This window comes from Euleptes europaea, chromosome 17, assembly GCF_029931775.1.
Source record: "Euleptes europaea isolate rEulEur1 chromosome 17, rEulEur1.hap1, whole genome shotgun sequence".
NCBI lineage: Eukaryota > Metazoa > Chordata > Lepidosauria > Squamata > Sphaerodactylidae > Euleptes > Euleptes europaea.
Genome location: NC_079328.1, coordinates 7,322,969 through 7,340,039, shown reverse-complemented (window position 1 = coordinate 7,340,039; position 17,071 = coordinate 7,322,969). Strand labels below are relative to the sequence as shown.

At 45.2% G+C, this 17,071-nt stretch overlaps 2 protein-coding genes across 2 annotated transcripts in view; one reads left to right on the top strand and one right to left on the bottom strand.

Moving 5' to 3' along the window:
* The window catches only part of SRD5A1 (steroid 5 alpha-reductase 1), a 31,465-nt gene extending 22,096 nt beyond the window's left edge, over positions 1–9,369 (bottom strand). Inside the window, exons 1-2 of the mRNA XM_056862272.1 lie at positions 9,167–9,369; positions 6,112–6,711 (exon numbers count right to left, since the gene is read on the bottom strand). Coding sequence (XP_056718250.1) covers positions 6,112–6,711; positions 9,167–9,369 — 803 coding nt within the window. The remainder of the gene's footprint in view (positions 1–6,111; positions 6,712–9,166) is intronic.
* MED10 (mediator complex subunit 10) overlaps positions 1–17,071 on the top strand; it is a 216,322-nt gene that overhangs the window by 60,145 nt on the left and 139,106 nt on the right. The window lies entirely within an intron of this gene.

Here is a 17,071-nt window from a genome sequence, read left to right as displayed (position 1 = left end):
TGGTGAGAGTAGAAACTGAGGGAATGGATTCCCCTCGTGGAACAGGAAGCAGCAATTCTTTCCTGCCTCCCTGGCAAGCAGCGAGAATCACCCAGATTTGAAGATGCCCTTCTTACCTCAGAGAGAAGGAATCTTCACAGTGAGTAAACAAGGTTCAATTCATAATGATTCTTTTGAGGAAGACATTACTGAAGCTTATAAAACTCTGCCGGTTGCTGACCAAGATAATATAGTTGCTCGAATTCTTTGTGTGGTAAATTGGAATTCCTTCACTCTAAATTGTATAATACAGTCTCTCCCCCCCCCCCAATTAGTGAATAGGCCATTTGGTCCTATATTAGGCCCAAATTCTGATTTTTTAGAAACTTTTGAACTTTTGAGAGCCAGCGTGGTGTAGCGGTTAAGAGTGGCGGACTCTAATCTGGAGAACCGGGTTTGATTCCCCAGTCCTCCCCATAAAGCCTGCTGAGTAACCTTGGGCTAGTCACAGTTCTCTCAGAACTCTCACAGCCCCACCTTCCTGTGACAGACAAGAGGCTGTCCTGCCCCTGAAGGGAAAATCAGCCACTCAGATGAGCCCACAGAAGTGCTGCTCCAGCATCCAATCACCTTTGAGAAGGGGGATGAAATGTTGGAGGGAACATAGGAGAAGAAGTAGCTGAGTTTCGCCTCAGGGAGAGCTCCGGATTCACTCAGGAAAAAGAGCAGACAGCGCTCTGCCTGGTAGAGCATTTTAGCTCTACCTCTGGGAGATGACAGAGTACCCGGCCATTAGGCCTGTCTCTGGTGATGAGCAGACCTTCTGACATTTAGTCTGACTCTTGGGAAAGAGCAGGCTGGTGAGGGTGGAATCCTGTGTGTGTAAGAGAGGATCCAACCTAGTGCCTAGTCAATAAAAGTCTGTTTGTGCCTGAAAGCATTGTAGACAAGTCTAACTACTCTCTGGAGTCATACCGCTTAAATTTTTGTGCGTCAGCCAGGTTTCTACTTTGCCTGGAAACCTGTGTTGCTGATCTGCTCCTTGAAAACCAATCCGTAAATAAATAAGTCTTCTTAGTTGTTTATCTGTTAATCCAGCCTCAGTAATCTCAATAACCTCCTTGTGCACCACAAAACTTACCTCATAGCAGCAAACCCGAAGCCTATACACTCACTATCTGGGGAACACCTGGAAACTGAGGGGAAGGTTTATAGTTCAAAATGAAACTAGATACCAGAAATCTTAGGAGGATGTATGCGTCTCCCTCAGTAGGAAAAAAAAGTAGACTTGTCGCAAACTGGTGCCATATTGGTGGGATTCAGACACAAAGTTTCACAAACTGTTACCCAAGGTGGTGTAAAATAAAGATATAAATATTTAAGAAAATTTGTGAGGTAAACATTTTGTCAAAATGCCTCCTAAATGAGAAAAAGCACTTCAGGGGACTGAAGCTGAGTTCATGGCTACAAGGGATAGTGCAGAAACTGAGAACACTGTGGGGTATTCTTCACGGAGATTTGCTGCTGTTTCGATGCTGATTTGCGTTGGAGGCAAATTTTGGTTATTCACTGCAGATCCGTGTTTTCCCCCACTGAGCAAAATAAGCCGGGTTAAAAGAGAGGCGATCCAAACCACTTCTGAGCCGTACTTTCCAGTAGAAGAGTGTTTTGTTGCTCGGATGCCCATGAAAAAATGTTTGCTTCGCTCCCCGGGACGTCTCCTTTCTCCTCCCCCAAGAATGGTGATTGGCTGGGGGAGTTGCCACTCTAACAGCATCGCACCGGCAGGAGGGAGACCCAAAGCAGACTGGCTGCCCCTCTTCAGAAGGGTGATGGGGGTTTTGGCTTGGATTTGCCGCTCTCAGGATACCCCCCCCCCCAACACACACACGCATAGGATCGCACCGGCTGGAGGGAGACCCAGAGCAGACTGGCTTGCCCTTTTCAGAAGGGTGACGGGAGTTTTGGCTTGGATTTGCAGCTCTCAGGATGCCCCCCCCCAAACACACACACACAGGATCATGGGAAGAGTGGGCAGGGTTAGGCGGATTTGGAGTGGTGAGTCATGAGCGGCAGCAGACATAAGCAGTGCAGAGAAGTGCGCTGTTTCTCCCGTGAAAAATTGAAAATGTCTCGGGATGGGGTAGAATCTGCGCTGCCATGAAAAAGCTATTTAAATCGGTTTATTGTTTGCTCCGATTCGAAACCGAAGCAAAATCCACCGTGAAAAATACCCCTGTGAGTACTGACCAAATAGAGATCTGGAAGATAAAGCAAGAAATAGCACTTGAGAAATTAAAAGCAGAAAGAGAGTTACAGGTGACCATAATGGCACAAGAAAGGGAAGAGAGAGAGAGGCCCAAAGAGAAATGTTTGCCAAATCGTGGGCAACCCAAGGGACAGAACCAAAGCAAAACTACAGCCTCTGTCTATTACAGAAGTACCATTTTCGAGAGTGGGAATTGACATCATCAGTCTATGGAATAAGCCCACCAGGACACAGATACATCATGACACTAGTTTGCTTTGCTACAAGATTTTTTGAAGCAGTGCCTTTGAGCAACATTGAGGCACACACAGTAGCAGATGCCCTGCTGCCTCTTTTCTGCAGTCTCGGTTTTCCTAATGAGATCGTTGAGTGACCTCAGAACTTCCCTTATGTCTCCTTTAATGCAGCGGCTTTGGGGCGTGAAACCTGACTTCTACCCCATATCATCCAGAGATAAATGGCTTAACAGAACGGTTCAATGGAACGCTGGGGGAAATGATCGAATCATACATTGCAATGCTCCCAACTGACCGGGACACGCACCTGCAATACCTGCTGTTTGCCTACAGAGAAGTTCTGCAGGAGAGCACCAGGTTTAGCCCCCTTGAACTCTTGTATGGTCGGTGTGTGCAAGGACCCCTTGAAATCAACAGTGATGCATGGGAAGGAAAAGACATTCCTGAATCGGAGACCATTGTGCAATATGTGGAAGACTTACAGAACATACTGCAGTAGTAGAAAAGAGCAAGAGTCCAGTAGCACCTTAAAGACTAACAAAAATATTTTCTGGCAGGGTATGAGCTTTTGTGAGCCACAGCTCACTTCTTCAAAACATACTGCGTGAGACATTGGCAGATGCTTGTGAGAATCTTCATCATGCCCAGCAAAAACAAAGGAACTAGTATGAAGCAAGAGATGTTTTGAACCAGGGGACAAAGTATTGGTTTTGCAACCTAAAAGGGAAAATAAACTGCAAACTGCCTGGAAAGGGCCTTTTACAAGTGTTGCTAAAATAACTGATGCAAACTACCTTGTGAATGTGTTCCCTGAAGGTGATAAAAACAAGCTGTACCATGTTAATATGTTAAAACCCTACTTTGAAAGAAGTCAAATGGTACTCCTGGCTTGTAGAGGGTGAAGCCAGACAAGTTCTGGAGGGATGTAGATATTAAACATCTTTGAGGACAAGATGGAATCTTGTAGAACCCCACAAGTCAATGTTCACAGAGCAGCGGCTCCTAACACTACCTTTTGAGACCAACTTTCCAGAAAGGAAGGTACTCACTGCAAAACAAAGCCACCCATATCCAATCTGACCAGACTTAACAGAAGCATGCCATGGTCATTAATATCATAAACTGCTGAGACAGCCATCTCCCATTAGTATCATACACAAACATGGATGCATACCTCTTGTCCATCTTCCATGGTAACCAAGGCTATCGGTATTCCCAAACCAAATTGTAAGCCAAGAAACATGCCCAAGAATTTATTTTTCTCTTTTTGCCATCAAGTCGCTGCCAACTTATGGCAAGCCCATAGGGCTTTCAAGACAAGAGATGTTCAGAGATGTTTTCTACTGCCTGCCTCTGAGAAACAACCTTAGACTTCTTTGCAGACCTCCCAGCCAAGTACTAACCAGGTTGCAAGAACTTGTGAATGTCTCTCCAGAGACCCTAGAACATTGAAAGAGGATGGGATGAAACGCCAATTGACACCCTCTCTTGATCTTTCCAGTCTTGACAACTTCCATCAAGATTCCAAGAATGGAATACTGGAGACATTTATAAGGTTTCTCAACCAACCAACCATCCAGTCCCCTTATGAGAGTTCTAATAAGCTGTGAAGAACAAAGGTTGAACATACAAGGGTAGGAGTTATACTTCTCCATGAACACAGTCCACATATACAGGCTGAACTTTAAGAACACAGAAATATACAAGGGACTGTTCCCATATGAATGAGGGCAAGACTCCTGAAATATCCTTATTTTTTTGAGGTAATTTATATCCTGCCTTTTCATATATAAAACACACTGAAGGTGGCTTACAAAGTTAAAACACATAAAATGTATACAATCTAAAGGCCAAAACCAGCACTTTTAATTGAGCTTGAAAGACACTGGAAGCCAAAATAGATGGTACAAGGTTGGTTTAAATGAGAAATCATATGCATGGGGAGGGGGGATCAACCACAAAGAAGAAAACGCCACATCAAACCAAATTCTTTCAAACTCTTACAACTCGATGTATTTGATCAGACTTTTTAAAGGGCCAAATTATACTTTTCATCAGGTACGTTCTTTGTGTCAAATTTTATATTCATGGGACAGATCACCTTCATTATACAATGGAGAGAACTCCAGGCTTCATAGTGATAGAAAACAGGAAAAATAGACTTGAAAAAGCGGTACCATATGATTCCCCCCTCATAACTTTAATTCCTTGTGGGAATTTGGGGGAAGGAGGCTACTTTACCTACAAGGTATTCCATTGGGGGATATTTTCACACAAAACCACTAATCTCCACTTTTACAGGGAATGGGCTGCTGACTTGGAGGAAGAGCTCTATGACACTCAAAAGCCAGCTCACTTTCACTTGGGCCTAAGAAACAGGTGTCTAGCAGCACTTAAAAAAACACTAACAAGATCTTATTCCAACATAAACTCTCTTGTGAGTTAGCGCCCGCTTTGTCAAGTACCTAAAAACGTGGTCTCTGTGCCAGGATGGCACATGCTGAAATAAACTCTTGTTAGTCTTTCAAACGCCACAAAACTCTTCTTAGGGCTGCTGCCCAGTGGACCACAGCTCCCTCCGCCAGGTGCTCTAAGCCATAAAAGAGTTTATCCTGGAATAAAAGTGTGTTAGTCTTCAAGGGGCCACAGGACTCCTGTTCGCGGCTGCTCTAACAGGTAACCCCTCCGGAATTACCGGTCCTCACAAAAGGTGAAACGAAAAGTTTTTGGAGAAATGTTATTAGGGAAACTAATAATTTGATTAATGGTAGAGTAAAAAGAAAACCTGCATTTTGTTTATTGGGAATTCCATAAAAAAATATGAGTAATAGTGACAGGGTTATTTGTCAATATAGTTTTGCTGCTGCAAGAATTGTAATAGCTAAAGTTTGGAAGCAAGTGAATAAACCTTCAATTCGTGACTGGAGAGAGAAATTATGGATGTATATGAGGATGGCCAAATTAACCGAATTCCTACATGGAAAAGATACGGAAGAATTTAAAAAAACTTGGGCAAAGGCCGTCACAGCTTGGGATAGACTGGCAAAAATGGATTTTACCACTTTAATTAGTGAGTCATAGAAACTAGTTTTAATATTCTTATGTTTTACTGTGGATAGATACTTTTAACACTGTTGAGACACTTCTTTGGAAGTTGGGGGATGGGTCACTCTTTTCAGGTGGGTGGAGGGCCGAAGGGGTGTCTTTTTGGATCTTATAATTTTGGAACCACGAATGTACCAATAATTAATTATATATATATATATATATATATACACACACACACACACACATATATATATATATACATATATATATACACATATATATACTCTTTTGTATTTTTTTTTAAAACTATTATTAGTGTATTTGTTTGATTTGTGTTATGTTATGAAAATTAATAAAAAATTATTATTATTTTTAAAAAAGGTGAAACGCTGCTGCTGCTTGCAAAGGAGTTCCTTGCTTCCTTCCTTCCTTCCTTCCCCGGTCGCTCCCGGAAAGAAGGCGCAGCTCCTTGGCCACCGGGCCAGGTCGGCCTGGCCTCCCAGCTCAGCAGCGCAGCCCCTCTCCTCCCTGGCCAGCCGGGCCCAGCTCACCGGTCGCGGGCCCCGCCTGGCGGCGCACCTGTAGGCGTAGTGGGCGAGGAAGAGGCCCAGCAGGATCCGGTTGGGCCAGCGGGGCAGCTGCGCGCCGTCGCTGCGCAGCACGAGCAGCAGCGGCAGCAGGAAGGAGGGCGCCTCCTGCGCCGCCCAGGCCAGGCGGGCCGGCAGGCAGCCGCCCAGCGCGGCCGACGAGTAGCGCCCGTACGGCGCGCGCACCGTGCGCCCCACCACCGCCGCCGCCGCCATGCAGCCGCCCAGCCCGTAGCTCAGCAGCTCCAGCGCCCGCTGCTCCTCCGGCCCGGACAGGCGCCGCCAGAAGGACGCCGACCACAGCCCCGCGCCGCCGCCGCCGCCGCCGCCCGGCACGGCCCGCAGCGCAGCCTCCATCGCCCCCGCCGGCCCACGCCTTCTCAACCGGGGCGGGGCGGCCGCCGACCCGCTCGCTCCTCTCCGCCCTCCTTCGCCGGCAGGCCAACGGCCTGCCGGCGAAGGAGGGCGGAGAGGAGCGAGCGGGTTGGCGGCCGGCCGGGCAGCCGGCCACGAGGCCGGCGTGGGAGCGCTTGGAGAGGCCAGCCGCGCGCCGAGCCCCTCGCGCGCCGCTCGCCCCGGCGCTGCGAAACCCCTGCAGCGCCAGTCCAGCCCCTCTGATTTCAGGGCAATCGTGTGCAAGCGAGGCGCCGGTGCTTCCACCCCCCCCCATCCCCTTGGGGGTCGCGTTAGGCGTTTTTCTTTCCCTTGCATTCTTCCCTGCAAACAGGGATTGCTTGCCGCGCTGACTTTCTATTTGCAACCTTCCCGGACGTTCTGTTGCAGATTTAAGTGTGCGCGCGCGTGTGTGTCAAGTCGCTTCCGACTCATGGGCCATTTATTCATGGAAGGTTTTGCGTAGGATTTGTCACTCTTATAGATGCCCATTTTCCCCATCTGAATCCTCAAAAGTCTGCCTGGGGGCTTATTGTTGAGTTTTGAGAATATGGATGGGGGGAAAGTGCATCTAAAGAGTGGCAACTCCAAGGCAAAAACCCCTGCAGCACGAGTCCAGCCCCTCTGATTTCAGGGCAATCCTGTGCAAGCGAGGCGCCGATGCTTCCACCACCCCCATCCCCTTGGGGGTCGCGTTAGGCGTTTTTCTTTCCCTTGCATTCTTCCCTGCAAACAGGGATTGCTTGCCGCGCTGACTTCCTATTTGCAACCTTCCCGGACGTTCTGTTGCAGATTTAAGTGTATGTGCGTGCGTGCGCGCGCGCTTGTGTCAAGTCGCTTCCGACTCATGGGCCATTTATTCATGGAAGGTTTTGCATAGGATTTGTCACTCTATAGATGCACATTTTCCCCATCTGAATTCTCAAAAGTCTGCCTGGGGGCTTATTGTTGAGTTTTGAGAATATGGATGGGGGAAAAGTGCATCTAAAGAGTGGCAACTCCAAGGCAAAACCTTCCATGAATAAATGGCCATGGCGACCCTATGGTTTAAGAGTAGCAGCTCTCTTACAAAGGAATTTCAAAGGGAGACTGGAAAGAGAAACGGCTGCATTACCGTTGAGGTTCACACTAAAGTCAATGCGTTTACCTGGGCTGAATAAAGACCTTGCGTTCATGGCTCATGACCAGTGCTGATTTCTCCACACCCTTCTCTCCCCTGGACATCGCAGACTCTTCTGCATACCACACCTAATCCCATCACGCCTGCTATTCACATTTACATACTGTTTACATTGACATACTAATGCTTGTCTGAATTCACACTCCTCTACTTAAAGACAGATGGATTCACATTCTAGCTGTATCTGAAGAACTGAGCCGTGGCTCACGAAAGCTCATACCCTACCAGAAAATATTTTTGTTAGTCTTTAAGGTGCTACTGGAGGGAAAGCTTAAGATTGAACCATACAAGACAGCCCCATGTTCTGGATGTGGGGGATCCCACATATAGACTTGTTTGCTGCAAGGAAGACAAGGAGGGTGGAGTTTTGCTCACTGGCGGGCAACGACACAGCATCTCTAGGGGATGCATTTCAAATTCCCTGGTCCAACCACCTTTCCCACGGACTCCAAAGGTGCTTGGCAAGTTGGTTTCAGATCAGGCAGTGTATCCTTATAACCTCTTACTGGTTCCCGGAACTTCTGAGGCTAGCAGGCCCAAATTATATGTTCATCTGCGTGGCTTCTATGCAGTCCCACATTGGGACTGCGCAGGCCAGCCACGGATAAGATTTGTCAGCTTCTAGCAAAATCAAAAATGAGAGTGCTCCCCCTCCCCTCGGGGCATGTAGCCTTCCCGTCCAAATGGTCACATGACCCAGGGGGAGGGAGCACTCTCCCCTCCAGTTCTCTTTCTGCCGCCACAGAGAGAACGTGTCTATAGCTTCTCTGCATAAAATGGAGTCTAAGAAGTCTCCGCTTTTCAAACAGTGTTGATCTTGTGGCACTAAAATGGCAAAGTCTGACTGCCACAAGGATTGTCTTCTTTGCCTGGGAGAAGGGCACATTCCTTCTTCTTGTAAGAGCTGTGCCAAGTTCAGTCTCAGAGCATTGATAATGTGCTAATGAGGGTGTGGTATGTTAATGTTAATCGCCCACATTAACATACCACGCCCTCATTAGCACATTATCTTGATTCTTACAGGACAATGATTTGTACATTACCTTTAATACTTTGCAGGACAATGACAGCTCAAACCCAACCCACTTCTTCCTACACACTTGACACTGAGAGACACTGTCCTTCAGTGTTACTCCTCTGAAGGTGCCTGCCACAGCTGCTGGTGAAATGTCAGGAAAGAAAATACCAAGACCACGGTTACACAGCCCGGATAACCTACAAGAACCAACTAAGTCCATTATTCAACCGACCAAGTTCCTTGCCCTGGCCACTTCGGAACGCCGTCATCAGTCTCTGTCGAAATCACCTCGACGCAGATCTACATCGAAATCTCCTCTGCACCGAGCACCTCGGCGTCGATCTTCAAAGTCTCCTCGGAACCGATCGGCATCATAATCACCTTGGCGCCTTCCGTCGGTGGTCGTTGATGTCTCCTTACGTCAACCAACTCCACCAATTGTTCTTGAGGACTCACCTCCTTGTGATTCCCTGGTTAATCCCTCTGCTATAGTTCAGAGCGGATCCCAGGATGATCAGCAATTCGGTACACAGTTCCTTACACAACTGCATAAGGATGTGCCTTTGCCGACGCTGGACCCGAGGGTTGAGGTCGGTGCCGTAACGCCAAATCCTCCCAAGCCTACCAGCTGAGACGTCGGCACCATGGCAGAGGTCCATATTGACCGTGGATCCGACTACGGCGATCGTCCGGGATCACTCAGCCCTTTGGCATCAACCCATCATTCGACATCGAGGCCTCGTTCCGGATCCAAACGTGTTGCCCAGAGTCATTCATACTCTCGGGGCCGAGCACACTTTCGGCACCAATCGAGATCCCACCACCTGTCCAATCATTACCGCCAGTTTACATCCCACCGCCTGTCCGATCACCGCAATACTCTCATGAACATGTTAAGCCGCCGTCCAAATGACACTCATGAGCTTGCTGTCGGCACAGATTGCCTTCGTCATCTCTTTCACACATGGGGCACACCGCAAATAGATCTTTGGAAAAGAGAATTTGTGCTGTGGCTTGAACCAGATAGACTCCATCTATCACATTTTATTGGAATGCGAAATGCTAGTGGACCTACACACTAAATTTTTAATGCCATTAATTCTGGATAGGAATTCTTCCCTCCACTCCTTGTTTAGACTTTTAATGAATGATTCAGAAATTACTGAAATAGTAGCCATGTTTCTGAAGCAAGCTTTAATGATAAAAATTTAAAAAAGTAATAGCTTCTATTTCTGCTACTTGTAGACACTCGCTTTTATATATATACATATATATATACATATATATATATACATATACATATATACATACATACATACACCTTATATCCACTGTATTCCGGCATACCCCATTTCATTCATGTCTATTGATAGACTTTGATATTGATGTTTTGTTATTTTGACTAATTCTGGAATACCTGGAACGATCTTATATGCCAATAAAGGTTTTTGAATTTGAATTTGAAATAGATCTTTTTGCGACCCAGCACAACGCGGTATGTCCGCGGTGCTGCTCCCGGGCAGGGGCGAGCCCAGGCTCCACAGGGGACACATTTCAAATGATATGGTCAGGTTACCTTTTTTACCTGTTCCCCCTATTTCCCTTACTGAGCAGGGTTCTGGCCAAGATCAGGACAGACAGGTCAAGCTGCATACTAGTAATACCATTTTGGCCCAGGAGGTCCTGGTTCACAACACTGATGTCCATGGCCCAAGGGCAATACAGGTTCCTCTCTGAGATATCCCCTCACGTATCTCCCAAGGTCAAGCTGGCAGCTTGGAGAATTCAAATGTAACTCCCTGGTCAGATAGAGTGGCTCAGGTGCTCTTGCACCCCCTTAAATCGTCTACCCGACGATCATACGATGCCAAGTGGGGAAGGTTTTCCTTGTGGGCTGCTGACAAAGAGTTTTCCCCAGTTACTTGTCCCCTTTCCTCGGTTTTTGATTACCTGTTATGTCTTAAGGATTCTGGACTCCTCTATTAAAGTTCATTTGGCCGCCATTTCGGGCTTTCACATTGAGCTGGACTCTTTTTCTGTTTTTTCTCATCCACACTCAAAGAAGTTTTTTACGGGGTCTTGTCAACCTGTACCCCGCCGGTGTCTCCACCTGTTCCACAGTGAAGCTTATCCCTGGTGTTGTCCCAACTCATGAAACACCCCTTTGAGCCTTTGGCTACATGCGAGTTATCCCTACTGTCATACAAGGCTGCCTTTCTGGTTGCTATCACCTCAGCCAGGAGAGTCAGCGACCTCATGGCCCTTTGTCATTCCCACCCGTTTACTAAGTTTCATGCGGACCAGGTGGCACTGAAACCTAAACTTTCATTTTTGCCCAAGGTGGTTTCCTCTTTCCACCTTTCCCAAGATATTGTACTACCCATATTTTTTCCAAATCCATCTTCCGATGCGGAAAGGGCACTGCATTCTTTAGATGTCCGTAGGGGCCTCCTTTTTTACCTTCAAAGAACCACAGGCTTTAGGGTAGATGATAACCTTTTTATTTGCTTTGGTGGCCACCGCAAGGGTCACCGGGCATCCCCGCAGACCCTGTCAAGGTGGATTACCACAGCCATTACACTGTCTTATGAGACAGCACACGTGGATTGCCCAGACATGATCAAGGCACACTCCACAAAAGCTTACGCTGCCTCCGTTGCCTTTTCGTCTAAAATCTACCTCCGGGACATCTGTCGAGCGGCGACGTGGTCGACCCCTTCTACTTTCATGAAGCACTATGCGGTTGACATGGATTCATCTAGAGGGGCAGCAGTGGGACGTGCCGTCTTGCAGTCATTGTTTCGGTGACTGTCCCACACCCACCATGCTGGTAAGCGAGCTCGCTACTCTCCCAATGTGGGACTGCATAGAAGCCACGCAGAAGAAAAACAGAGTTTCACTTACTGTAACTGTTGTTCATCTAGTGGTCTTCTATGCAGGAACACATCCCTCCCTCCTTCCCCGCTGTGGGACCTCTCCGCAATATATGTGGTTGGTCCGTGGCGGCAGGTTGGAGAACTGGAGGGGAGAGTGCTCCCTCCCCCTGTATCATGTGACTGTTTGGGCGTGAAGGCTACATGCCCCGAGGGGAGGGGGAGCACTCTCATTTTTGATTTTGCTAGAAGCTGACGTGGCTGGCCTGCACCTGTGCAGTCCCAATGTGGGACTGCATAGAAGACCACCAGATGAACAACAGTTACAGTAAGTGAAACTGTTTTTCTTCCACCAGGTACCAGACCTGCTCAACTACTACACCATGATGTGGCCTGCCTTCACCTGGCAGCCTGGCTGATCCGCCTGCCCCGTAGGATTTTCCCAGGATCATAGAATCATAGAGTTGGAAGGGACCACCAGGGCCATCAAGTCCAACCCCCTGCACAATGCAGGAAATTCACAACTACCTCCCCCCTCCACACCCCTAGTGACCAGAAGATGGCCAAGATGCCCTCCCTCTCATCATCTGCCTAAGGTCACAGAATCAGCATTGCTGACAGATGTATAAGAGGTGTTACCACAGGCACATACACCTACAACTCGCTATTCTTACTTACAGAAGTGGAATGCTTTCGAGAGTTGGGTTAGGAATCGTTGTGTATCTCCTTTCACAAGCCCTCTGCCTCTTATTTTAGAGTACCTACTACATTTGGCACAAGAGGGCCTATCTGTGTCATTTGTGAAGGTCTATTTGGCAGTGCTTGCCGCCTACCATGACCAGATTGGGGGTGTTTCCATCTTTTTACACCCATTGTCTAAAAGGTTTATGAAGGGTTTTCTGAACATGTTTCCACCCCACCCCGTCTTGATCCCTCAACAGTCCCTTTCCTTAGATTTGTGGAATTTTTAAAGCATCCTCTTAGGCTGTGATGTCACTTCTGGGTTTTTACTCAGAAATGATGTTACAACATTAGTGATGCCATTTTGCCAAGGCTCTGCCCATAAAAGCTCCCAGATATTGCTGGCCATGGGTTGGCAATCCTACAAGTCCCTGTTTGGATCATGAGTTAAATGTAAAGTGAAGCTTGGGCCTCGGTCTAACCTACCTCACTGGGTTGGTCTGAGGATAAACTACTTAGGAAATGATGTATTCTTCCCTGAGCTCCTTGGTGGAACAGCAAGATAAAAATGTGACAGGTGGTGTGTGTAAGAGCCCCCAAAGAGTGTGTTTCCTTTCCTTTACCTAAAGCGGCATAGCAAAAACAGTGCATTCCTTTGCTCCCTTAACTGGGAGTAAGTCCCACAGAATATAGTGGGATTTACTTCTGAATATGACTGCCTAGGATCATCCTTCACATAGTTTAGCTTAGCTCTGCAGCAAGTAGAAACCAGCCCTTATGATGGGATCCTATAGAGAGTTTATTTTCATGGGGTTTTTTGTTGTTGTTGTTTTTGCTGTCAAGTCACTTGTGGCAACTCTCTTGGGTTTTCAAAGCAAAAGATGTTGGGAGGTGGTTTGCCATTGCCTGCCTTTGGTATTCCTTGGAGGTCTCCCATCTAAATACTAGCCAGGGTCAGGACTGAGAATGTGTGACTAGCCCATGGTCACTCAGCAAGCTTCCATGGTGCAAGTGGGCATTTGAACTTATCTGGAGATTATTGGGGCGGAGCCTGAGGAGGGCAGGGTTTGGGGAGGGGACGGACTTCACTGCCATAGTCCAATTGCCTAAGCGGCCATTTTCTCCAGGCGTACCGGTTGATTATCAGTTGTGATAACAGGAGATCTCCAGCTAGTATCTGGAGGTTAAAAGAAAAACGCAAGCACTGATGGCTGCTTAACATAACAACTTATACTTTATCTAATAACAGTTCATTTCAGTTGTATAAATCAAATACTTTCGCAAAGCAGAATACAATTAAGTCCCGAAACTGAAAGAACAAAACACCACTGGGGGGAAAAACCCCCGACGTGTGCTGGCAGGAGGCTAGAAAGCTGTGCGCTAATTCTGTATCAAAAGGCAAAATAAGTTGCAAGCCGATTCGAAGCTGAAATCATATTTTAAAGATGAAGGTTGTAATTAGAAGATCCTTCCAATTTAGTTTCATAGGCAGGGCTATTTAGAACAAAACCCTTTTCACCATAGAATATTTTTTCCTTTTGAAGTTATTTGGCCCGAGATAGGATTCCGGTAAAATTCCTAATTTGCCAAAGCTTTGTCCATCGGGCTGTCAGAGGGCAAGAGATGAATACTTATCTCTGTATTAACAAATAATAATTGTAACGAGACTTAATTTTATATACAGGCATATGGCTAATTACACATTGCACATATAAATTAACAACAAGGGGTAAGATACATACCAATTGCCAGTGAATAATATCACCTTACATTCAGTTGGAAGGCTTGTAGCGTTCTCAATCATATGCATACGTGCAACATATTTAACATGCTTATTGGAAACAGGTACAGAATACATTAAAGGTACATGGCATTATAGTATTAATTGAGTAAGTAGTTGTATTATCCCAAATATACAGTAAATAAGGGTTTTTTAAAAGTGTTTTTATAGGATAATTTGTACAGAAGTAACATAAGATTTTTTACAGATATGTTTTTCACAGGAAACAGGCATAATCAGAGGCTGTATTTAATCCATTAGGAGACATTGTATTAAAAATAAAAATAAAGCGAGATTCTTGCTGAGATTAAATTCCATCTATATTTTGTTTTGTATAAGGTTTGGGTGTGTACTGCCAAACAACAAAAAACTAAATGTCAGTGTCAGCATGTTGCATCATTTTGTAATGGGAAACTAATGGAGCCTCAGCCACGTTATTACGAATACGTGACCTATGTTCCCCCACTCTTAATTTAATTGGTCTGGTCGTCTTTCCTACAGAGTAGACCACATGGCCATCTTAATAAATAAATAACATTCCTGCTGTTACAATTGGAAAAATGTCTAAGTTTAAAACAAAAATTGGTATCAGGATTTTTAAATTCTTTAACAGGTAAGGAATATGGGCACATATTACATTGTCCACAGCGGTGATGACCTAAAGGCATTGTTGGTTTTTTCTTAGGTAAAGCATCAGTGTGTGTTAAATAGTCCCTTAAAGACCAAGTTTTTCTATAACCAAATCTGGGTGGTACAGTGCAACCAGGTAATTCCTGTACCAAATGCCAATGTTTAAGCACAATGTTTTGTATATCTCTACTGTAGGTTGAAAACTGTAGAGAAGAAGTGATCCCATGAAAGGAACTTTGACTCCTTTGGCCAGTAATTAATGCAGAGCGATCTATATTGTCTACTCTGGCTCTAGCTTTATTAATAACACCAGGTGGATAACCCCTATTCTGTTAGGTCATCAGCTGCCTTACTAACTATAATGTTCTTGCTTAGTTGCATTTCTGCGTATTCTGAGGAATTGACCAAAAGGTAAGTTTTCTTTAAGGTGCATAGAGTGAAAAGAATTAAAGTGAAGGAGTGCTCCTTTGTCAGTATTTTTCTTATATGGTTTAACTGTTAAAGTATGATCTGAATTTACAGCCACTGTAAGATCCAAAAAATTAACATATTCCTTGTTTACTTGTCCAGCCCATTGGATATGTGTATTTCTGGCATTAAGCCAATTTAATAGTTTATTATAATGTTCCATACTATCCAGGACCATGAAGGCATCATCCAAAAAACAAAAATAAGCAAAGATGTTAGATGCAAAGGGGCAATTATTGTAAATGTGTGATTTCTCATATGCTGCCATATATATATTAGCAATGGAAGGTGCACAGGAGCACCCCATCGCTACACCCTTAATTTGCAAAAACATCTCATCCTGAAAACGGAAGAAATTATTCTCCAGTACCAAATCAAGGAGATCTAATAAAAAATGAGAAGGGGGAATTTTTTCTTGACGTGCTTCCAATAATTCTTCTATGATTGCACGTATTTGATCCAAAGGGATATTTGTATATAGTGATGTTACATCCAATGTAACTAAAACAGCACCCTCTGGAATGGAGATGCCCTCAATCTTAGTAATAAAATCTTTACTGTCAGGGATATAAGAAGGAGTGTCCTTTGAAAAATTAAGTAAGTAGTATTGTAAAAATTGTGCTAGAGGTTCAGTTACACTTGGTTACCTGAAACTATAGGTCGCCTTGGTGGATTTATCAATTTTTTTTATGTATTTTGGGTAATGAGTAAAAAATAGCCATGCGAGGATGCTGATTAATCAGGAATTCTGCTCCTTTTTGAGTAATATAATCTATAGCTAAACCTTCCTGGACTACTGTTCGAATTGATAACAGGACATTTGATGTTGGATCTTGGTTCAGTTACGGTTCAGTTGGTTCATGTACCTTTAATGTATTCTGCACCTGTTTCCAATAAGCATATTAAATGTGTTGCACGCATGCCTATGATTGCGAACGCTACAAGCCTTCCAACTGAATGTAAGGTGATATTATTCACTGGCAATTGGTATGTATCTTACTCCTTGTTGTTAATTTATATGTGCAATGTGTAATTAGCCATATGCCTGTATATAAAATTAAGTCTCGTTACAATTATTATTTGTTAATACAGAAATAAGTATTCATCTCATGCCCTCTGACAGCCCGATGGACAAAGCTTCGGCAAAATAGGAATTTTACCGGAATCCTATCTCGGGCCAAATAACTTCAAAAGGAAAAAATATCCTGTGGTGAGAAAAACTCAAGAGTGACATACCGCTTTATTTCCAGCCAGGGAAAGCCCACCGTAGGCAGGGCAGCAGTCAGGGGAGTCAAATACTTGCAAAGCAACTCGAGGAAGAAGGGGGACAGACTTGGGGTGGTGGTATTTTTTCTACTTAAAGAAAAGCACCTTGACACAAACCCAGCAGGTGCCAGAATTCCTTTGCTGGTTGGGAGGGGCTGCAGCTCAGTGGTAGAGCATCTGCCTGGCATGCAGAAGGTCCCAGGTTCGATCCCTGACATCTCCAGTTAAAGGGACTGGGCAGGTAGATGATGCAAAAGACCTCAGCCTGAGACCCTGGAGAGCCACTGCCAGTTTGAGTAGACAATACTGACTTGGATGGACCATAATTTGGGAAAGGGCCGTGGCTCAGTGGTACAGCACCTGCTTGGCATGCGGAAGGTCCCAGGTTCAGTCCCCGGCATCTCCAGTTAAAGCACTGGTTCCCAACCAGGGGTCTGCGAGAACTAAATTAAGGCCTGCGAAACAAAGTTATAAACCCATAATAAATTAATATTTTCAATTAAAAGTTCTGTATTATAAAATATATATATTCAAATATTATTCTAAGTTTAATGTTTAACTAACAGTTATGATTAAAGTTTATTTTCAAATTCTCGGGATTTTTATTTTGAACCTTGGGGTCCCTGCACCGAACAAAAAAGTCCTAGTGGTCCCTGGTCAAAA